General features: G+C 35.1%; 1 protein-coding gene across 1 annotated transcript in view; it reads right to left on the reverse strand.

Moving 5' to 3' along the window:
• st14 (ST14 transmembrane serine protease matriptase) overlaps window positions 1-24685 on the reverse strand; it is a 40827-nt gene that overhangs the window by 13884 nt on the left and 2258 nt on the right. Inside the window, 12 exon segments of the mRNA XM_051128925.1 lie at window positions 296-400; window positions 956-1086; window positions 2147-2199; window positions 2201-2257; window positions 4230-4333; window positions 4523-4659; window positions 6508-6736; window positions 8457-8492; window positions 9023-9195; window positions 9676-9746; window positions 10564-10727; window positions 11708-11858. Coding sequence (XP_050984882.1) covers window positions 296-400; window positions 956-1086; window positions 2147-2199; window positions 2201-2257; window positions 4230-4333; window positions 4523-4659; window positions 6508-6736; window positions 8457-8492; window positions 9023-9195; window positions 9676-9746; window positions 10564-10727; window positions 11708-11858 — 1411 coding nt within the window.

Here is a 24685-nt window from a genome sequence, read left to right on the forward strand (position 1 = left end):
TTGCAATAATATTTCATTACTTTTTTTCTGTATTTTTGTTCAAATGAATGGAACGTTCATGAGCATAAGCAACTTATTTAAAAAAAAAAAAAAAATCTTACTGATCCCAAATTCAATTCACTTGCAATTTTATTCATTTTGAGAGAATTTTTCCAAACACCTTAACTGTGTTTGAATTGCAATTCTGTAAATTCATCTTCCTGTCCTTTCGCATCAGGATCCTGTTGGACAGGGTTAATTGAATTCAAAGGTTTAAATTAAATTTTTGCAAAATCCTGACAAGGATTAGACTTACTGCAGTTTCTCTCATCACTCATGTCTTCGCAGTCGTTCCACCCATCACACTGTTGCTCTTTCTTGATGCAGAAGCCTGAGGTGCACGCAAACTGACCAGGGCAAGCTGGAGATGAAATTCATGAGGGTGAAAACAGGAAGACAGCCAGGACTCAACACAAATGAGAAGTAAAAGATTATATTCTTTCAGAAGACATATGTGACCCTGGACCACAAAACCAGTCATAAAGGTCAGTTTTTTTTAAATTTGAGATTCTGACATCATCTAAAAGCTGAATAAATAAGCTGTCCATTGATGTATGGTTTAACAGGACAATATTTGGCTGAGGTACAACTATTTGAAAATCTGGAATCTTAGGGTGCAAAAAAAAAAAATCTAAATATTGAGAAAATCACCTTTAAAGTTGTGCAAATGAAGTTCTTAGCAATGCATATTACTAATCAACAATTAAGTTTTGATATATTTATGGTAGGAAATTTGCAAAATATCTTCATGGAACATGATCTTTACTTAATATCTCAATGATTTTTGGCATAAAAGAAAAATGTAGCATTTTGACCCATACAATATATTATTGGCTATTACTACAAATATAGCTGTGCTACTTAAGACTAGGTTTTGTGGTCCAGGGTCACATATTTAAACTCAGGGCTTACGTACGGTTTACGGGGTCAAAGGCGTTGTAAGTGATCCTGAATCCCTTATCAGTGTAGGATTCATCTGAATGGAACTTCACTTCCAAAGTATTGGTGGTGCTAGGAATAACAAGTCGACGTTTCTCCCCACAATACCTTAAAAAAACGGAGCAAGAACTGTTAATACAACAAAGGCTAAGAAAGCCAACAACATCTCCACTAAACGAAAATGAACTGGCAACAGACTACTCCAGATGGTTTTCAGCTAAATTAAAGGAGAAGTCAACTTCCAAAACAAAGATTCACATATAATGTGCTCACCCCCTTGAACTTTCAAAATGCAGTTTAAATGTGGCTTCAAACGATCCTAAATGTGGTTGTCAACGATCCTGGCCGAGAAAGAATGGTCTTAGCACCGAATTGATCGGTTATTTTAATAAAAAAAAAATACAATTTAAATACTTTTTCATCTCAAACGCTCGTCTTGCCTTTCTCTCCCTGAACTCTGTGTATTCTCGCTCGAGACAGTTAGGGTATGTCGAAAAACTCCAATCGTATTTCCTCCCTCAACTTCAAAAATCATTTCAAAATCATCCTACATCGCTGCAGAAGTACCAACCCAGTCTTTGCAAAGTGACCATGCAAAGAAGATCAAACACCCTTAACAAAAAAGGTAAAACAGCGATATAGAGCGATTTTAAAGTTGAGGGAGAACATGAGATGGGAGTCTTTCGATATACCCTAACTGTCATGAACCGGAACAAAAACGGTCCAGGCAGAGTAAGACAAGACAAGCGTTTGACATTGAAAAGTTGTATTATTTTTATTAAAATAACAGATTGTTACGCTAGATAAGACCCTTCTTTCTTGGCTGGGATCGTTTACAACTGCATTTGGGATCGTTTGAAGCCACATTTAAGCTGCATTTTGGAAGTTCAAAATCGGGGGCACCATATCAGTCCATTATATGGAGAAAAATGGTGAAATGTTTTCCTCAAAAAACAATTTCTTTACGACTGAAGAAAGAAAAACAAGAACATCTTGGACGACAAGGGGGTGAGTACATTATATGTGAATCTTTGTTTTGGAAGTGGACTTCTCCTTTAACATCAAATCTATTTGTTGGGCTTTCTGCCATTTAATTTCATAGAAACTGAGAAGTAACGATGGCGGAAATCTTTTTGGCTGGCATGGCAGGACAGATGACAGTACTTACCTTTTACCCAGCACCTCTATGTAGTCTTTGTGACAGCTGAGAGTGTCCACCCCCCGGCTCTTTCACACGGAACATATTGAACTCAATCTTTATTTTTCTGCCAGCAGGAACCTGCACAATCAACATGATGGTGCTCAGGGTTATTTTCAAAAAGGCCCAATGATAGAATCGAAACACTTTGCTACTCAAGAGGAGTAGTTCATTCAAATATGGAAATGTTTTCTTCAGTCACTCACTATCATATTGTTCCGATTCAATAATATTTTCGTTCTTTTGTGAAATACAAAATGAGATGCTCTATATAAAATTAATCTACATTTATGCACTATATTCCAAGGGTTCTGAAGACGAGCATTCAAAATTTTAATTATTATTAGCTCAGGTCAGTAAGATTTGTTATTGTTTGTTTGTTGTCTTTTATGCTCAGCAAGGCTGTATTTATTTGATTAAAAATACAGTAAAAACAGTAAAATTGTAAAATGTTATTAGAATTTAAATGAACCATTTTCTATTTTAATATATTTAGAGGTTCAAGCACATAGCGCTGAAAAACCCTATTGTAATTGTTAGAATGGTCATGGATTGAGCGATTTCCACGTAAAACTGATCGCACAGACCAAACCGTAAGTCGTACAGACTTGAAACTTGGAGGGATGATAGTACTCACAACGCCTACAACGTGACTGAGGCTTGCCCTAATCGGCCTGACGGGGGCGCTACAGCGATCTAAAGTATGAAATCGTTCATAACTCCTAAACCGTCAGTCGCAGGCTGAAGTGTCTTATGTCATTGGAATCCTTGCCTCATATGGGACAAAACGCACATCAGATTCGATCATGAGCGTGGTGAAATTTTCAGGCATTTTTTCGCAAAACCCACTTTTGCAAACTAGTACTACACTTTTCATCCGATCGGAACCAAACCAGTGCAGAAAGTTTCTCGTGGGCCTAAAAAAAGGTCTGTGAGAAATTTTAAAGAAATTGGACACTTGGGGATGGTATCACAATGATAGACTTCATCGTTTCGAACAACTTTGCCTCTACAACCACTGCTGTCAATCAAACCATTTTTTAAATGACTGAGAAGATGTGAAAAACCTACTTTTGCGAACTAGTCCGAGTTTTTTCGCTCAGTCTGAAAAAAAATATTGCTGTGCAATTCTCTGGACTCTCTAGGTCAATAATTATCAAGAACATGTTAAAATTTACCCTTTGGGAGGCTATAACGGGATAATTTAGAAAAGGGGCCTGTTCAAATATACCCAAATGCCTATAAAGCCTAAACGAAAACTCAAAACTTCACAAAACCCGCTGAGCACATGCGACAGGTGATGTAATGTTTCAGAGAGATCAGACCACAGCTGGTGCTATAACAGTCAAAAATGTTATAAAAACATAATATTTCTATGGTAAATCACCTGGATTTGACAAAAATACTTTTTTAATAATTAATTACAGGCTTGCTAAATAAAATGTAATGTCTTTTTCTTTATGCGCTTAAATACCTACAGAGCTTGAACCCCAGTAATCGCTGCTTGCAGCTAAATTTTAAATTGTAATTTATTCCTGTTAAATTTTTTAGCATCATTACTCCAGTCTTCAGTGTGACATGATTCTTCAGAAATCATTCTAATATGCTGATTTGCAGCTCAACAAACATTTCTTATTATCAATGTTGAAAATTGTTGTTATGCTAACATTTTCTTCTTAATATTTGTGTGTAAACTGTGATACATTTTTCAAGGTTCTTTGATTCACAGAAAATTCAAAAAGAACTAGAATTTGAAATTTATACAAAAATAATACATACATCCATACATCTATGTAATAACATAGTCTTTACTCTCACTTTTGATCAATGTTATGCAGCCTTACTGAAATTACATTCTGTCTAACATCTGCTTTGCTTTTGTGTTCCAATGAAGAAATAAAATAAAAGAAAGAACACGTATTTCAAAAAATGAAGAACAGATATTACAACCAAAAAAGCAATGAAGAACTGAAACTGAAAAACTCCTTTCATTTCAAAACATGATTTCTCCCTTGGTAAATAAAGAAAAGTGAAACAGTCATGCGAGTCTTACATTGATGTTCCAGTTGCAGTCCACCAAAGGAGGATAGAAACTAGGAAAATGAGGAGAGGTGAAGTTTCCAAAGAGACTAGTCATAGATGATCCACAGCTGCCAGCTAGACATTAATTTGGAGTGGAGAAATGAATGAAAAACACATACTATAAATCTGACATGGAACACGTTCTAGTCCAATTCAACCTTCTTTTTCAAGTTTCACAGGAGACACTGCAAGTGTCTACAAAGACAACTTCAAGGATAACTGATGTAATTCTAAAGCATTTGTACAGAACAATCACTGACTTACGAGGAATAGTGGGAATGGCACTGTAAACCGCTCTGAATCCTGATTTCTGGACCTTATCTGTGATAAGGTTGACGAGCATGAGGTTACCAGAAGAAACTACCTCAAGAGGATTTGTAGGAGGCCGAAGTCCACACTGTCTGCGATGGAAAGATGCAAGAGCATTAGAACTGCGACAACTGATATTGACTGTATGAAAATCTATGTAGTGTGTATTATTGGTATGCTTGTTCCTAAGGAGAAAGGCGATATAATTGTGTTTATCTGATGAAAGTGCATATTATCAATGTTTAGGAACATATAAGTCTGTAGATAACCTCCAACCTAAAATATATGGACTAAAAACTGGATTTTTGGGACTCTTTAAGATCATAAATTCAGTCAAGGATGTCCAAACTTTGACTGGTAGTGTGAAACTACATGACAAGCAAAGTCAAATGGGTATATCGAGTTAAGAAGCCTCACGACAGACAGAGAGAGAGAGCGAGAAAGAGAGACACCTGGGGCGTAACAACATTATTAAGAACTGTATGGCTGTGATGCACAGAAACTCTGTGTCACCTTGGAAACTGGGCAGCGGCTGAGTGGTGGTGTGAGAATTATGTTTAGAGCCCACTGGCTTCAAAATACAGTTTGTGACCTATACACTTCAGGTGATTTGTTACATAGCATAACTAAATCAAGAAACTAAAAGAAAAACAAGTGCTTCTTTACTAAAGTCTGTCATCACCCAGTGATAAGGTGACTAAAGCTAGACATGTATCTGAGAGGTGCTAGAGAGGGGTCTTAACAAGCCAATCTTCAGCAAGAAGCCTGAGGCCAACCGTGAAAAATGAAATTGAATTGAAAAGTCATGTAACCAGTGCCGATGAGAGAGCTTCGTCCTTGAAGTTTAGAAGGTAGAGCTGCATTAGGATATTACACACATCCTAGACAGTATCGCTCTTCTTTTTTTTGTTTTTAAGAAAATAAATGAATATTTTTATTGAGTAAGGACTGATTAAATGGATCAAAAATGACAGTAAAGACTTTTGTATTGTTACAAAAGATTTATATTTAAAATAAATGCTGTTCTTTTGAACTCTCTATTCATTAATTTTAAAAATGTATCACAGATTTGGCAAAAATATAAGCAGCATAACCATTTCCAACTTTGATAATAATAAAAAAAAAATGTTTCTTGAGAGGCAAATCAGCATACTAGAATGATTTCTAAAGGATCATGTGACACTAAAGACTGAAAATTTAGCTTTGCATCACAGGAATAAATTAAATTTTAAAATAAATTAAAATAGAAAATGGTCATTTTTAAATTCTAAAAATATTTCACAATATTACTGTTTTTACTGTATTTTTGATCAAATAAATGCAGCCTTGGTGAGCATAAGAGATAAAAAAAAAATTATATTAAAAGATTTCAAATAAATGCTGACCTTTTTAACATCTCTATTCATTAATTCAAAAAATGATCACAGATTTGGCAAAAATATAAGCAGCATAATTATTTCCAGCTTTGATAATAATAAAAAAAAAAGTTTTTTTTTTTTATTTTTTTTTTTTAATGGCAAATCAACATATTTCAATGATTTCTAAAGACTAAAGACTGGAGTAAGGATGCTGAAAATTCAGCTTTCCTATTCAAATAGAAAATGGTTATTTTCTAATAATATTTCACAATTTTACTGATTTGACTGTATTTTTGATCAAATACATGCAGGCTTGGTGAGCAAAAGAGATCAAATATTGGTTGTACGCAGATTCAGCACATGCCAATTAAACTCCCTTTAAAGTTTTTTTATTTGTTTATTTTTATTTATTTTATTTTTTTACAAGAGAAAATTGCTTTATATTGCTTAGTAAAGTGAGAAATGGTTTGTATGGTTTTTAAGCTTTTAACTAAAAATATACCTTTAAACATTACTGCATGTTATGGTAAACCCTAAATGACAAAAAGTCAAGTCTGAGGTGTGAAAGTGGCATGTACTTACTTTGTGATAGCATACGTGCTGTCAGGGCTGAGAGAGTTATAGATGGCCACGTAGTCACTGGCACAGTTATCCTCTATGTGGAAGGTCCTGAACTTGACAATGATGGCTTGACCTTTAGGAGCACGGATTTGCCACTGGCATTGGGAGTGAGCTGGGTATTTCCCAGGGTGTCCAGGAGACGTAAATTCTTTGCTGGTGGTTTCAGCTGTGAGACTGTAAAAGCATTTCTCTGATAACAGAAAGAGAAAAAATAGAAAGATCTGATCTTATCGCATTCTGCTAAATGCATTCAAACTAAGTACTCAAGTACTCAGTAATACATCAGATGAGTGCTTGCATAGTTTCACTTGCATAAATTAGCAGTATAAGGCAGATGCAGACTGCACAATGTATTGGTTTTGATGTATATGGTTTTATTTGTGTTTTTAAAGTGACAGTTCACCCAAAAATGAAACTTGTCATTAATTACTCACCTTTCATCGCACTTTTGGCGTGTGCAAAGTTTCATGAGTTTAAGCATGCACCACTGGTGCTCGGGCCCTAAAAACTGACTCTTATGTCTGGTTTTGTAGTCCAGAGTCTCATATTGACTGATTGGACTGTAGAAAGTGGGTGTTGCAAACTAAACAGAGGCATTTTTGTTCAAGCAGGTGCATGTTCTAACTCTTAAAAAATAAACGTTGTAAAATCATAGATTTGCTGTTGATTATTTTTGTCACACCCAAGCATTCCAGCCCATCTTTAACTTCAAATCTACAGCAGCTCTAAAGAAATTGAAACAGGTTTTTATTTAAACATTATCATTAGGGCTGTCAACGATTAATCGCGATTAATCACATACAAAATAAAAGTTTAAGTTTGCCTAATATGTGTGTGTACTGTGTGTAATTATTATGTATATATAAATACACACAAATTAATGTGTATATATATGAGAAATATGTTATTAATATACACAGTGATTTTATTTATATATAATATAAATTATATAAAAATTATAATAAATACATATGCTTGTAAATATTTCTTAAATATATACATAAATGTGTTTGTATTTATATATACATAATAATTATACACAGTACACACACATATATTAGGCAAACTTAAACTTTTATTTCGTATGCGATTAATCGCGATTAATCGTTGACAGCCCTAATTATTATATGTAAATGTACTTCTGTGTTTTCCTCTCTCACTCTTCTTCACAGGAGAGACCATAAAATGGACTTTAAAGTCAAAATGAAATTAAGTTTTAACTATTTTTAAATAAACCATTATTTGCTATTATTGGCATAACCTTAAATATTAATGCTAAAATAATATTACATTAAACATTAAGCTTGCAGGGGTTTGTGAGTTGATGAATAGCTATTTAAATCATAAAATACTAAAATAATTAATAATAAAAAATAAAAACAATCTAAATAAAGTTGGATATCATGGGACCAGTAATCCAGATAAATATGCCAGTTTGCTGTTAAATTATTGAAATATTAACTCTCAGGTTGTTGTGTTTGGCTGACAAACATTATGTGAATCCCTGGTCTCAAATATGGAAAGCCTACAAATCTAGTCATTCAGTTTTTATGAAAGATTACAAGCCAATCATTTAATTGAAGTAAAAAGACTCCATTCTGCTTTAATGTTGACTCTAAAGCCGTAAGAAACTGCAGTGCACTTGCGGTTTATTGCAGATAATTTAGACAGTGGTACAAAGGTGCTGTTGAAGAGCTGTACCAATGCTCTCTGTGGTTGAAAAACAGGTTTTTGAGATCCCCGTGCTGTTGTGCACAGCAAGGTAAGTGGAAGGGAAAGCGAGCGAGAGATAGAGCGAGTGTGAGATGGAGGCGGGCAGGCATTTTTCAGTGAGTGACAGGAGAGAGCACGGCAACCCAGGTGGAAAATTACAGTGCAGCGGTGACTGAAATGGGACACACTTTACTCACTGGATCTGGGGTCCCTGGCCATCCGAGGGTCTGTGGCTGTAGAGAGAAAGAGAAAATGATGCATGTTGTACTTTTTTCACTCCTCTTTCCTTCCATTTTCCAAAGGCCTGTCAGACATTCTGTTCCTCCTCCTCCACCCCTCACCTTGACTCTGACGTTCACAAATACCAGTCTCTCACCTCACTACAGCGACATGAGTCTCCGTACAGAGATATCATTTTAAGCAGGGCACTGAGGTGTCACTCAGGCCTGCTGCTATCATGTATATAATGCAAATGGGAACCGGAGAAGGACAGAGAGTTACAGTTTTTTGCAAAAACACATTTCTGCAAGTCCCTACTGTTATCAACAAAGTTATTAAAAAGCATCAGTGCTCCAAAGGAGCCATTTCATACATTTTTAATCTTTGTTTTTGTCATTTATATACATGTTACACACTGCATTTTGCTACAAAAAAAACAGTCATAATGTTGTTTTCCAATATAATCTTCCTTTGCTCTTCCTAATTACTGCACTGTGACTGTTGAGCAAATATACTCGCTCTTTATAATTAGCAATCATCTTACATGAAGCAGTGATGTCGCTGTCAGTGACTGCAACGCTCCCAACTCGTTTGCCCTCCTGTCGGACGCTCCTCCGCAGAGCCTCAACCACACGGTCCTCTGTCAGCTCTGGGACGATCTCTTGGTCCGTCTCAGGAATGTCAAATTGAGACCAATGATACGCTAAGGTTCCTTCACTGCAGATGCAAACACAGTGCAAAATAGACATACAGTATTATTAAAAGAATGCACAACCTTTTGTGGTACTTGCCCATGCATAATGTACTTTGCATAATGCTAGTTGCTAAGATGTTTTGTACGATTTCAGCTAGGAGGTCTAGATGGTTTCTTACTGACCCAAATCAAAAAAGAGCCCATTATGTATGATACTCTGATTCGGCGTAATGGATTTTCGCTCTGTTTTTATGGTCCCCCAACCCTCAGCATGAGCAGTAGTAATAGTTGAACTGGAACTTAATAATTTGTATTCTATTAAGGTGATTTTTTTAACCCAGATTCTATGAGACTGGTAATTTATCTCTATCAGCGGAACCACTAAGCATTAAAATCAAGACATAAAGAATGATCTATTCGTTCATTTAAAAACTATTAGATTTAGAGAGCGTGCTTTAAATTTAGCTTTGTCTCTGAATCAGGGGTCTGTAGTTCAGCTGTACCTGAAAGCAGTGACGACAGATTTGGTATAGTATTTGGAAAGAAGAGGATCTCTGGTGAATGTTTCATTCATCTAAACAAAAAAAAAAAAAAAAAAAAAAAAAAAAAAGTTGATTATTTTTTATAACACAATCATCATCAATTACAGGCAATAACAATACTACAATTAACACAATTTCACCTCAAATTCAATTAAATTCAATAAATTCACAATTTATTTTTATTGCCCTTTTCACAATACACATTATTTTATATTAGAAAATGATTATTTCAATTATTTAATTATGAAAAAATAAAAAGAAGGGTGTTTTATAATTAATAAATTTTAATTTTAATTTTATTAATTATTATTATATATATATACACATATATATATACACATATATATATAAAAAGTAGTGGGTCTGCTAGAAACACACTAGAAACATTCCTGCCTGTTGAGTCTACAGAAGTTAATGACTGTGCATCATAGATGGACATGAGGACTAACCAAAACATACTGACTGTCTTGTCTGAAAATAGTAACTTTGTCGTTATTCTCTGAAAAGTAATATACCATGACGTAAAACAACAACAGGCTGCCACTCACTGCCATGAGTATGAAAAAATGGGCATCTTTATCCATTTTATAAGAGGCTGCTGCTTTTCTGTTGGCTACAGAGTCAACAATCAAGGTTGTGATATTGCATCCCAACAATGTTTACATGCCCTTTTTTGTGATCTGTGTGCCACCTTAAAAGATGCTTCATGACATCCTTGGAGTGTAAAGACACTTAAAAGACTTTAAAAGCTTTGGTACAGTAATTGAAGTCTCAAAAGGAAGTCAAGGTCACCAGAACACTTACAACACCACCAGCGAAGAAAAGTCTGAGAACAACAAAAACACTCACAATTCTTTCCAGTTCTCCTGCTGCTTGTTGGAATTCTGCACTTTCGGGATTCTCGTATACTGGGCTGTACGCTGGTTTGAGAAGCTTAATTTGTCCACTGTAAACCAGTGTGGATGGGCTGGGTTTGTAAAAGGTGGACTCATTTTCCAATTCTTTGCTCCTGACTGAGAGGGGGAAAGATGTTATTAATTATCAATGATAGGAACTGTACTACCATTCAAACTTTTGGGGTCAGTGCACATATATACACAATATATATACACATATTTCAGCGGCATCAAATGGTTGCACTCTGTGAGCCGCTGCTGTTAACTGTTGCTATTTTTACCACAACACAACTCGGAACAAGCAACTTAGAAAATAAAATACTGATACGATGCCACATTGTCCGGCTTTTGGTTGTCATTTTCAGTCAAAGGGCAACAAGAGAAACGATGTAATGCTTCACTGCTTTTTTTCCAGCGATAATAAAATGAGAAAAGAATGGGAAGATGCCTGTGGATGAATAAAACTTCCTAAAGATCTGTGTTTTTGTTCGCTCCACTTCAGCCCTGATGCCTTAAAGCTTTTAGTAGACCACAGCTACTGAAAGAGCTTACAAATGGCAGAGACAAGAAACGCTAGATGCCATTCTGGCAGGATGTAATCATGCCAGCGCTTGTAATGACGACGCGGCCACCGAAGAACTTTCACCTGTAAGCTCTTTCAGTAGCTGTGGTCATCGTATCACCATTTTATGTTTCGAGTTGTGTTGTGGTAAAAACAGCAACAGGTAGCACCAGTAGCTCACCGAGTGCAACCATTTCACGTAATCAAATTAATGGCGCCCCTCATATGTATAAAACTATGTGGATTTTTTTAAATAACGTAAATCTTTCACAGGTTTTCTACTACATATTTCAGTTAAGAGACATCATGTATGTTATATTAAGCCAAACAAGTCTTTATAACCTTAATTTCCTTTAAAATACATAAAATAGAAAAGTTAATTATAAATATTTCACAATATATAATTTTTATTGTATTTTTGATCTGATAAAATGCAACTTTGGTGAACTTAAGATACCCCAAACACTTAAACGGTGAAAGTGCGCAACCTTCATCATTTAAGAGCAAGTTAGAGACAATTGGTGAATTTCTGTACCAATGAAGAGCCACACAAGAAATCCGACCACTGCGGCCACTACCAGCAGGGCAATGATGACGCCCACGGCAATGCTCGTCTTCCGTGATTTTCCTGCCATCTTCTGTTCATTCGTCATTAGGGTGACATCCTCATGACGCCCGTTCCCTCGCTGAAACAGAAATGAGTATTCTGTGATTGTTTCCTTAAAAAGTATTGTAAAACCTTTCTTTGTCAAGCAAATGTTACAATGAAGCACCTTTAGAATGAATAATAAATTCACAAAACAAATAAATAAATAAATGAATTAATATTCATTCAAATTCTCCTTAAATCAGCAAGAAATAGCAACTTTTCCTGGACATTGTACGTTTTTGTTTTGAAAATTTCAACCAAATTTCTTATATGTTCTTGCTGTGTACCTTCTCTACAGAACAAATCCAGTGCACTATATACGTTAGTTGCTTTGGTTCGAGAATATTTAAGCACTAATACATTAAATGGCATTAAATGTTAATATGAACCACCACACTTGTGAGAAAAATTAATGAAAGTAGCCTCTAGATACGCAGTATCTGTGAGAATATTTAACGCAAACTAGCCACTAATGAAAACTAAATTTCAGTACCACTTATTTTTATTTGATACCATTTAGCCTTAACTTGCTGCAAATTATGCATGAGCGAGCAAAGTATGTGTCTTACCCACCATAACCACTTCCCAAACTGGTCAGGAAGTGCTGAAAGAAAAAGATAAACCAAAAACAGACATATAGCCAAGCTTCTCATATGTGTGACTACAAGCCCCATCAAAACTGAACATACTGTATGTGAAATTAAGCACATAATTATAAATGTTGACATGCACTGGTGTGAAATGCATCAACAAAAGACTGGTTTCAGTGGCCTGTATGTTGCAGCATCAAAACTAGTTAGGCCTGTTTTAGTGACCTTAAACACACAAACAGTGACAGTTATATTACATACTAAGTCATCCAGCAGACTATTAAATAGTTTGCATGTCTGTCTTTAAAGTGCAGATGTGCGAGCTAATTAGAAAATATGTGTAAAATTGAATGAACATCCTGAGGATCCTTCTAGAAAGAGATCTTTGCTGGCTTGTTATGATGGAAAGTAAATATGTTATAGTTTTTAGCTCAAAAGCTGCCCACAGTGCCCCCTAAGTCAACATGAAATGCCATTCACACCATATTTTCTTGTGACACTACACAGTAAGACAGCATATTAATGAAGAAAGCAAATGTAGGGTGGGATTTTATCCGTCGGTAACTGATTGGATGTACACACTTAAAGGCGTACTCTAGTTCACCCAAAAATTTAAATTCTGTCATTATTACTCAACCTCATGCCATTCCAAACCCAGAAGACCTTCGTTCATCTTCAGATCACAAATTAAGATATTTTTGATGAATTCTTAATGCTTTCGGACCCTGCATAGACAGCAACACAACTGACACTTTCAAGGCCAAGAAAGGTAGAAAGGACGTTATTAAAGTAGTCCATCAGTGGTTCAACCGTAATGTTATGAAGCTAAGAGAATACTTTTTGTGCACAAAGAAAACTAAAATATATTTATTCAAAAATTTCTCTCTTAGTTTATCATCTGTATATTCTGGTTCAAACAAGAAAAGCTGGGCAAAAAATTTGCAAATCATTGTCTCTGTTGAAATCTTCAGACAAATTTACAAAGACTACTTTATGTACAGTGTGCGTCTTCCTCCGTTTGTAAACAAAGAGCAGCACATCTGGGTTCAATGTTATAACGGAGGTTTCATCAGCACCACACACGTGCGTTGTGGTACTTTCCTCAAAACTCAGCAAAGACTGACACGGAAGAGAAGAAATTGTTGAATAAAGCCATTATTTTTGTATTCTTTGAGCACAAAAAGTATTGAATGAAAGTCTTGCGGGTTTGGGATGACATGAGGGTGAGTATTTAATGAATGTTCTTTATAAATATTTATTTGAATTTTTTTTTTTTTTTTTTAATGTTCTTTAGACTAACCTTGTGTCTACACTGGACGCAACAAAGCAACCGTTGCAAATCATTTGAACTTTGTGCAAGCACATCATAAACAGAACTTGGCAGCAGTTTACTGTCAGGAATTTGTCGTGTGTCATGTCGTGTCCCGCCGCTCGAGTCTGGTGTAGACATGGTGTAAGAAAAATGGATCTTTTAAGAACTGTTCACTGAAAGGTTTCTTGGGGAATCCATAATGGTTCTTACAAACTTAAAAATAAAGGTTCTTTATTGGCACTGATGGATCCCTGAAGAACCTGTAACATCCATTGAACCTTTTCACTGGAACAAAATGTTCTTTAGAGTGGAAAAGGTTCTTTAGATAATTAAAATGTTTTTTTTTACACTGAGAAAAAAAATAAAAGGTTCTTTGAGGAACCCAAAATGGCTCTTCTATCACCTTACTACGAATACCCCCTGTTCAGGAAATTTTAATTTTTAAAAGTGTAACATCTACTGAATTTTTGGATTCCATAAAAGGTTCTTTATAGCCACAAAAACAAAACAAAACAAGTAATTATAATGTTCTTTGAACCACGAAAAATAAAAATTCTTTTAAGAACAGTTCACTGACAGGTTCTTTGAGGAACCCAAAAAGGTTCTTCTATAACATCACAACACAATATCAGCTACCGGTTACAATATGTGACCCTGGACCACAAAAAAAAAAAAAAAAGTATCACGGGTATATTTATTGCAATAGCCAAAAATACATTGTAAGGGTCAAAATTATAGATTTTTCTTCTATGCCAAAAAATCATTAGGATATTAAGTAAAGATCATGTTCCATGAAGATATGTTGTAAATTTCCTACCGTAAATCTATCAAAACTTAATTATTTATTAGTAATATGCATTGCTAAGAACTTCATTTGGACAACTTTAAAGGCAACTTTCTCAATATTTAGTTTTTTTTTTTTTTTGCACCCTCAAATTCCAGATTTTCAAATACAAAATACTGTAAGCACAGATGTCAATATTTGGTGGTTCAAATATCCATGTGAGGTCTCTCAAAGTTTTTAAAGCTTTTTTGTTTTTTTTATTTTTATTTTTTTAGTGCATGATTTTCCATAGTCTGGTAAATGCTATTTTCAGGCTGGTCACATCCATAAAAATACATAGTCCTCATAAATAGACAGATCAAAATTAAAATAAACTAACAATTATGTTCTGTGAAGAGCCATCACTTCTCTATTTGTTGGGTATTATTGTGCCTGGTTTGTGCATTTTAATTCCCAGAAATCCTACAAAATATGTAGACTCTTAAAAATGGTGTCCTTTTTTGTCACATCCATAACGCATGATTATTTCCCATTTTTAACATAGAAAACTTGTACATAGACTGATATTTTTCTGATGTTTAGACTCCGTCAACAAGGGTTTATTAAAATATAAACAGATGGTTTGGTATATTGGTAACACATACATTCTCTAAGCATTTACAGTATATGTCAAGTCCATGATGCAAAATGTTACATCCAAAACGCTGGAATTACCCAATACTGAATATATATATTGGTCAATATTTAATTGTGCATGCACATTTAGCTTATTTTTACATTTTTAAACAAAAGTTAATATTTTAAACCGTTAATCATTTAAAAATATTGTAAATGCAAACTTTAGTAAATCCTAAATTTAATACCCATTTTCCATACTGTACACAATAATTCTGCTATGCCTAAATTATTGAGAGACTGATTGATTGAGGATACATAGGAGCTACACAACAGAAACTGCTTCAATGTGTGTGTGCAAAACAGCAAATAACAGACTAAACCACTTTATTTCAGATGTCTGTGTTTGAGAAAGGTTCAATTTACGGCTTGATTTTGCAAGATGCGGTTAGGGAACTGCTGTGAGAAATCTGGATAGGTTGTATACTCTTCACAGAATCCCCAAAGGAAGCAAAGGTACTAAATAACAGCACTGACAGACATCCACAGTCAGGCGTTTAAGGAACCAATATGCCTCTTCTCTCATTTCCTCCTTTCTTCTCCACACACTGTTGACTCCACAGAAAAAAAAAAAAAAAAAAAAAAAAAAAAAAAAGCTCTAATTGTCCATAAATTTGCCGTTCCCCAACGCAGCGGTATCATACTGAAGCTAAACTGGGATTGTGGAATGATCCAGAGCCTCAGTACAGTGCATATTTTGAACTAAAAGCACATACACACACACACAATAAGGAAAGGGTTTGCAATTAAAAAGTGGTTAGAAATCCAAGCGTCTACACCCTGGGAGAAGAGGAATCAGAAGATCATTAGGGAGCTAGAATCACATTGGTATTAAATCAATTTGTCAGACGTGCAAACCCCCCTTTTAAGATCCGGCCCGATTACAACAGTGAGTGCGATAACTCACCGCAATTAAAGCCATTCTTACTGTAGGCCGCCTGGCACTCAAGCTGCCTAAATTGGAATTTTTTAATAGCCATCATGGCATAAGATTAAGAGAATCATCGGGGAACGTGGGTCACTTGCTGCTGTGGGCTTCTGTTATCACTCATCCTGATCACAGCCTAATAACAGCATTACATGCCGTGATTCTACTCATAACCCTCTGCAAAACACCATACTGAAGACATATCACTCTCAGTAAGGGCCATCAGCAAAACAGTAGTGTCTCTTTCTCACTTTTATCAGCCAGGGTAGACAAATCTAATTAGACGCTCCTCCACAGGTGTAATCCGCATAAAGCCAGTGCGTGTTCTTTCTCTAAACTGAGGATTGCTTAGAAAATGGAGTGATAACACCGTAATTAAAAATTGAGGTATGGATGAAGCTTTTCAGTGGAATAAACAAAAGAAAACTACTTTATGTGAAAGCAAAATAACGCTTGAATGTCAGAGACTTTCCATTTGACTTCAGTTATTTTACCTGTGCAAAAAGTCCATTATTAGGGATTTAAGCGCGTACTGTAATTGTTAGAATGGTCACAGATCAGCGATCTCCACATAAAACTGATTGTGCAGACCAAACCGTAAGTCGTAGAGAGTTGAAACCTGGAGGGATGGTAGTACTCACACCACCTACAACGTGACCAAGGCTCGCCCCAATGGGCCTGACAGGTGTGCTACAGCGATCAAAAAGGGGCACCAAAACGTTCGAAAGGGGCAGGGCCACTTTTAGTAAAATGCCTATAACTTTAGAACAGAATGAGATATCTCCGTCCATAATCTGAGACCACTGAAAATAGAGAAAAAAAAAAAAAAAAAATGGAGCTTGGCCACTTGGTGGTGCTATAAGAGGGAAAAAACATAAAAATGGCTATAACTGTGCAACCATTTGTCCTATCGACATGAAAATCGTTGTGTATTGTGTACGATCTTGGTTTGAAGTGCCATAAGTGTCTACGAGAACATTTGCGCATCTCAAAACATGGCTGCCATTGGCCGACAAAGTTTGGGGACCTGTTAGACAAGGTTAACGGAGGCTGGAACAAAACTCAGTGGGCCTGTTCAACTCACGGCCCCAAAGGTCTAAGATAAATTTGAAAGAAATCAGCCACTTGTAAACGACTGTACGTCATGCAGTTTTTCGCATATACGTAAAAAACCTACTTTTGCAAATTAGTCCTAGGTTTAATCGCTCAATGAAAAAAAAAAAAAAAAAAAAAAAAAACACTGCAGTACAATTCTCTGGACTAGGTCAATAATTATCAAAAAATGTTGAAATGTACCTTTTGGAATGCTATAATGGGGCTGTTTAGAAAATTTCAAAATTCTATAAAGCCTAAAGCAAAACTCAAAACACATGCGACAGGTGATTCTAAACAACCACACAAAGTTTTAAGGAGATTGGACCACAGCTGGTGCTATAACAGTCATAACTGTTAAAAAACATAATATTACTATGATAAATTATCTGGATTAGCCAAAATTGCTTTTTAAATAATTGATTTAGGTGGTTACAAGCTTCCTAAATATTGTCTTTTTTCATATGCGCTTAAATGCCTTAAAGTGTTTGAACCCCAGTAATCACTGCTTGCAGCTATTGTATTTGTTACCATGTTATTTTATTATCAGAATCATAAAGCACTTTGTTATTCTTCTCATTATTTACCTATAGCTGATTTAGAAGTCACTGCACATTCACTGAAAACAGTTCCAAAATGAAGTGGATAAAGACAGATCCACTGCTCCCACAGTTTGACCTATAAACTAGACAGAAATAATCTTTCTAATAGATATTTCATATGCTTTTCCAATAAATGTTATTAAAAAGCCAAGCTGCTTTTTACTTAAGCCGTCCCCTAGGGAAAGATAAATGAGACAGAGGTAAAATTAATACTCGTAATTATATTTCAGGATGTCTTCTATCAACTGAAATTAGATGAAAATGTCTATATCACGGGGCGACAGAAACATAAAATACATGGAAAATGGTCCCAGTGACACAACTTGCTCTAAATTAGAATTAAGTGATCTCATGTTGAAGCAATCAATGGGGAAGATGTGAACCAATTACAGTTCAAATAAAAAATAAAAAAATCTACAAAAATGATAGAAAACTACTAATGCACAAACTTTAATTAGTGTTCAGCTGGGAAGAGATTTAATATTAGCATATTAAATATCAGCATACCTGAATACAGCTAAATAATTACTAAACAAAACTATTATTTAAAGCACTATTGCAGCTTATCCCAAAGTATCTGACACCCCAAATACCATTTTAGGAACAATGCCTTATTAATAATTCATGATTTAGTAAAGTATGACTTAATTTCAAACTAAAAAAAAAAAAAAAAAAAATATTTGCATACACACAAAAGCACTAAAAATCAAAAGTTACCCATGCACACATTTTTATATTTTGTTATATTTAAAAACTTTCAGTTACTTTAGTCATCTTTTCACCCCATTTTAACATGGATTTCAATAGGAACCGGAACATGACAGCATCCAAACGGAAGTTAGAATCCATCATGGCGGCAGTTATCGGTTCCTCACGAAAAAGGTGGATAAAGAATGCGCTTGTCAATTCACACTAGACTTGAAAAAAGAAAAAAAGTCTTAAATGTGACTAAATTGTAAAATAGAACCAAACACATTGGGGTACAATCGGCAGTATCCTGCAGTGTGCATTACCCACAGCAGAGGGTATTCACAACCCTGTAAGGATAGATTTGTTAACCTGCTATCTCTTTTTAAGGAGTGGTGTTCTCAAACTGAGAAACGTCACCTGTGCGTTAAACTATTTCTGCTTACCACATCGAAAATGATTGATGGCATGCGTAACCAAACCAGTTCCACAAGCTTCTGAAGATAAAAGGAAAGACCAAAACAGAAGAAACTGATATACTTTTTTAAAACCTTAAAGTCAGATCATGGTTAAGATATAAAATTCTTCACATTACACTTTTGTTATCTCTCTCTTACGGCAGACAGACCACAGGCTGTTGACTCAATTCATCTTTCTGTTTGACTTTAATCTTGCACTGCAACATATCGGCACTGTTTGCATTCTGTTCCTCGGTTTCTCTAGAAACTAAAGGTCTAGTCTTTGTACTTCTAGCCTTAGCTATACCTGCCAAGAAAATAAAATGTTCATGAATCACCACTGTGCAGCCAAACCCTGTAAAACCAAGCAGACCACATTTCTGCTAGAGTCCAGCTGTCTAGTGCTTCTGACATGGAGCTGGACCAGAGGCCAGTAATCACTGACTGGTCAGTCAGCTGGAAAAGACAGTTTAGGACACTGAGGAGCCTACAAACAACACAGGAGCAATTAAACTTTAAAGAATGAATCCCCCTGAGACAAAACAGAATATTTAAAAATATGTTCAGGCAATTAAAAGACTCCTGAGAAAGGATGGTTGAGCAAATTATTCAGTTGATTTGTTTATTCTCCATGCAGCAGATAATTGTATTATATTAGTGGCATTTTTTGAGACATATTATGAAACACATAGGAGAAAACTACTACAAAATGTCAACTGTTTGACAGCTTCTGTGAAGCGTTTCAAAAAGTAACTCATCCTGGACTGGAAAAACAAAAAAGTTTTTTTTGTAAAATTGTTGGGATTAAAATGTTATTCCACTACTTTGAAGATTTAATTGTGGACCAAAACTCAGGGCCATGTAATGAAAATCTGTCAGCAGTCATGATGTAAATGATTCATTAAGTTGCACTGGTTGTTAATTAATAAAGCAAGCTAACAAAAAGAACAGGAAATGATAATCATTTATGAAACTGTTGAATATAAACTGAAACTAACAGGAACTAAACTAGAAGTGTTGAGAAAACAGCAACATGGTGCATAAGATATTTGAGTCGTTTCAAACTGCTGCATTGCAGTAATATTTGTCCATACTAATAGCAATATAATTACAAAATGATTTTGATGAGAAAGTCAATTAAGGCTGTTAATGAAGGCCTCAATGTCACCCACATCTATAATGTTTCATCTTAACATGCCAGTGATGTAAGTATTTGTATCCTGAACAGACTCTAAACCATTTGGACTTTAAGAAAATTAATTTGTCTGTGTATCTACCAATTCCTATGAAGCCAGCAATCTTTTCTTTTTTAGATATCGTACCCTAAACATGAATTTATTGAAAATAACCCAATTTGAGTCATTGCAACCCACTGATGGGTTAAATATGGCTTATTAAAATCAAGCACATTGGGTTGTTCATTTAACTCAGCATAATCATTTGATTTATGGTAGTTCATTTTTATAGGAATACTAGCATATTTCTAACCAAAACAAAATTTGAACCAGTGTAGCAGCAGCAACCTTGTCTGATTTGACATGGGCTGACCTAGTTCACAGAAATAGTTCTGCCGTGTGACAAACGAATTTCACAAATATGCCAGACAGTCTCTCAATTAATATAATGCCATAAAAACAGCATGCATTAAAAGGGAATTTGAAAAATTATTTAAAAAAAAAGTTTTAAATACACACCACTCAAGACATGTAGCATCACATACATAATGAAACATTTGAATACCAAAATAGCTTTAGGGACGGTACAAATGTTACGTAAGACAAAGTATAAAAAAAGGTGTGCCTGTGGTCGTGCTTAGACTTGTTGTATTGCTTAGAAATAAGGTGTACCTTCACAAAGGTCCCATTCAATAAACCACAAATAAAATGTCTTTCCAACTAGGTTACATGAAACACAGTGCCAGACACACTAGCCGATAACCTAGTTAAGAAACCCGAAACTGCAAGCAGACAGATGAATCAGTGATGAATAAGAAGAGGGCACAATGACCAGTCACACTGAATCAACTGAAATGATACAGTGTGCAAAAATCGGTCCATCTGGCAACATGGACCTGAGGTTATCTGGATTCCCAAACATTCTTGTAATAGAAATTTGAACATACAACGAAATCCGGGCACAGAGGAGCTTTAAAATCGTAGCCTATAAAATCTGGTTGCAGCACACACATAAGGACAATCTTTGTAGATTTTCTGCCTTCAAATCTTAAAGGGGTCATCGGATGCCCATTTTCCACAAGTTGATATGATTCTTTAGGGTCTTAATGAAAAGTCTATAATATACTTTGGTTAAAAATTCTCAATGGTAGTGTAAAACAACACCCTTTTTACCTTGCCAAAATCAGCTCTGCAAATCTCATTCTGGTCGACGAGCCGGTTTACTTTAGCCGCATTTAGCCACATTTATTGACATTTTTGTTTAGAACTAGGCCAAAATATGAGCAAAGGAATCAGGGGAAAAAAAAAAATCTGCTTTTAGACCTTACAGTTCAAAAGACTCCAAACTTGCTGTGGTTAATGATGAGACTGTCCTCTATCTGTGTGCCAAATTTCATAACTTTCTTGCAAGCGATTCTATAAGATTCAGAACAATACGTTAAAGTGTTTGAAAAATAGAGCATTTTACTACAAAATGTGTAATGGTCCACGCTCAAAAAAGTTGACACAGGAAAATTTGGTATTGTTTGATCTGGTACTCTTATGATTTTTGGTCAAACTGTTCAGAAAATATAAACAAAAATGCCAAATCTGTATATATTTTGACCGAAAATAGCATACAAAAACGGTCATTTGTATGCTCAAGATTTTTCCCAATTCTGAATTCTCCAAAATATTAGGGCTGTCAACGATTAATCGCATACAAAATAAAAGTTTAAGTTTGCCTAATATATGTGTGTGTACTGTGTGCAATTATTATGTATATATAAACACATACAAATTAATGTGTATATATATGAGAAATATGTTATTAATATACAAAATAATTTTATTTATATATAATATAAAATTATAAAAATTATAATAAATACATATGCTTGAAAATATTTCTTAAATATATACATGAATGTGTTTGTATTTATATATACATAGTAATTATACACAGTACACACACATATTAGGCAAACTCAAACTTTTATTTTGTATGCGATTAATCGCGATTAATCGTTGACAGCCCTACAAAATATCTACTTTTTCAAACTCATCCCAAACAGACTGGACAATTTTCACTAAAATGGGCTTAGATCATCTTCAGATAAATCTGTCAGGAAGTTATCAAAAGCTTTTTGACATACCAAACCTTACGGTTTAGACCTTACGGTTCAAAAGTTATTAGAAGAAACGTGAGTGCAAATATGGCCTGTTGGTGGCGCTAGGGAGGTTGAGTTAAAGACTCCAAATTTGCTGTGGTTAATGATGAAACTGTACTCTATCTATGTGAAAAAATTCATAACTTTCTCACAAGCGAATCTATAAGATTCATAACAATACATTAAAGCATTTGAAAAATACAGTGTTTTAGTACAAAATTTGAAATAGTCCACGCCTAAAATGGCTGACATAGGACAATTTGGTATCGTTTGATTTGGTATGCTGCTCCAAATCTAACGATATCACTCTTATATTTTTTGATCAAACTGTTCAAAAAATATTTTGTAAAAAAGTCACAATTTTTGGGGATTTATGAAAATAGCATACAAACATTTTGATTTCTATGGTCAAGTTTTTTGCAATTTTGAATTTTTCAAACAAAAAAAAATCTACTTTTTCAAACTTGTCCTAGACAGTTTGTCCAGTTTTCATCAAAGCATTCTGGCAAAAGCTTATCTAAAGCTTTTTGATATACCAAACCATTATCGCAAAGCGTGCTAACAAATTTTACAAAGGACATTTGCAACGCTTTAGTGGATTCTGACCAAACTTTGCATGAATGCAAATTTAGCCTGTTGGTGGTGCTAGAGAGTTTACGTTAGAAACTCCAAATTTTCCCTGGTTAATGATGAGACTGTCCTCTATCTATGTGCCAAATTTCCCACAAGCAGTTTTATGGGCTGCCATAGCCTCCCTAAGTGGAAGAAGAAAACCAACAGATTCAATAGGTGCCTAAGCACCTTTGGTGCTTGGCCCCTAACTATCGTCTTCTCTATGTCTGGAACTGTCAGTAAACCAGGTAGGTAACCACATTTGACTATAAAGCGGTTTATGCATCTATGACATGCTGATATCTAGCAAAAGTGTGCATTCAAAACCACTGATTTTAGCCTGTGTAGCAAAACAGGAAATGCATTCATTCTGCAAAACATTTATATTCTTTACATCTGTTTTTTTCTTAGAAAGGATCAGAAAGTCACATGTATAGAGCAGCTGTGAATAGCTGAGAATGTACCAAACAACACAGACTGCATCAGTATCAGCAGTCCACATCACAGCAAAAAAACAAATTACATTCAACCTAGTCGAACGACATTGACGACTGGTCACAAAGAGAGGATTAAAAAAAGAAATCTTTCAAAAGAAAAAATCTGCTACATTAATCTAAGACGCTGAACAGATAGAAAGCGTACAAGACTCAAAGTTTGTTCGATAGCATTTCAAACAACTGCATTTCTAAATATTAAACACTGATCTTCAAGGCAAAGCTCATAAATGGGCTCCTGCACTTGCTAAATACACCGAAATCCAATGATAATGGTAAAATACCACATAGTTTTCTAGGAAAAAGCATTTTCTAAGAAAGAATCTCAGGAATTTTCTTCTTGCCTATAAAGTACAAGAATTAGACATGGTGTTTTAGTCTTATTTTTGAAAAAAACTAAGGCATGCAATTATTAAGCAAGGTATTTTTTTCAATAAAGCCTACCGTTATGTAAATAAGCTTGTCTGGAGGAGCCTGAAAACAAGACAAAATGCATTTGTTGTGCTCCGGGAGTATTCGAGGATTCTAGCTATCAAGTTGAAACAGGCCTGAGGAACAGAAGAGACTGCAAAATACCTGGAAAACAAGGTGTGTTTAACAGGAAACAGAGCTCATCTGTACACATTACCTCCCCCTAATGCACTGAAGGTCCTATGCATGCCTGATCATATACGGCTACATCCAACCAATTTAAGTCAACATATTTTGGTAGCTGGTTGCTATGGTTAAACTATACAAAAAGCCAATGCATATAATGAGAGAATAGCCAAAGAAATTATTCATAATTACCAGTCTATTTATAGGACACACATATCCATTATGTTGTTACTTAATGAAGAACCTTAAAGGAAATGACTGGCCTTAAAAAACAACGGTGTTATCCGGGATTTGTAAATCGGTGACATACATACATCTCATACCAGTAATCTAGATTTCTCATCACCTTGTGTGCACACAAAGTGATTCAGAACAAGACATGAATAATGTGGATTATATGATATAAAACTTTGTTGCTGCAGACAAATAACAACTAAAACAAACAAACTGCGGCTGACACTCAGACCACAACATCACACCAAGGACACAGCTATGTCTTCATTTACAACTTTATGATAAGGATATACACTTTACCACAACCACAAAATTAGACCACATTACAATAACACGGTACCACAAGGATCTGTAATGCTTCATTTCTCTTCAGGAGATGTTATGGATATCTGTTAGGATAGTCTTACATTACTGCTAAACAACTGGTAGAGCATAATGCTAACAACAACAAAGTCAAGAGATTGATTTACAGAG

The sequence above is a fragment of the Labeo rohita genome, chromosome 15, assembly GCF_022985175.1.
Source record: "Labeo rohita strain BAU-BD-2019 chromosome 15, IGBB_LRoh.1.0, whole genome shotgun sequence".
Lineage (NCBI taxonomy): Eukaryota > Metazoa > Chordata > Actinopteri > Cypriniformes > Cyprinidae > Labeo > Labeo rohita.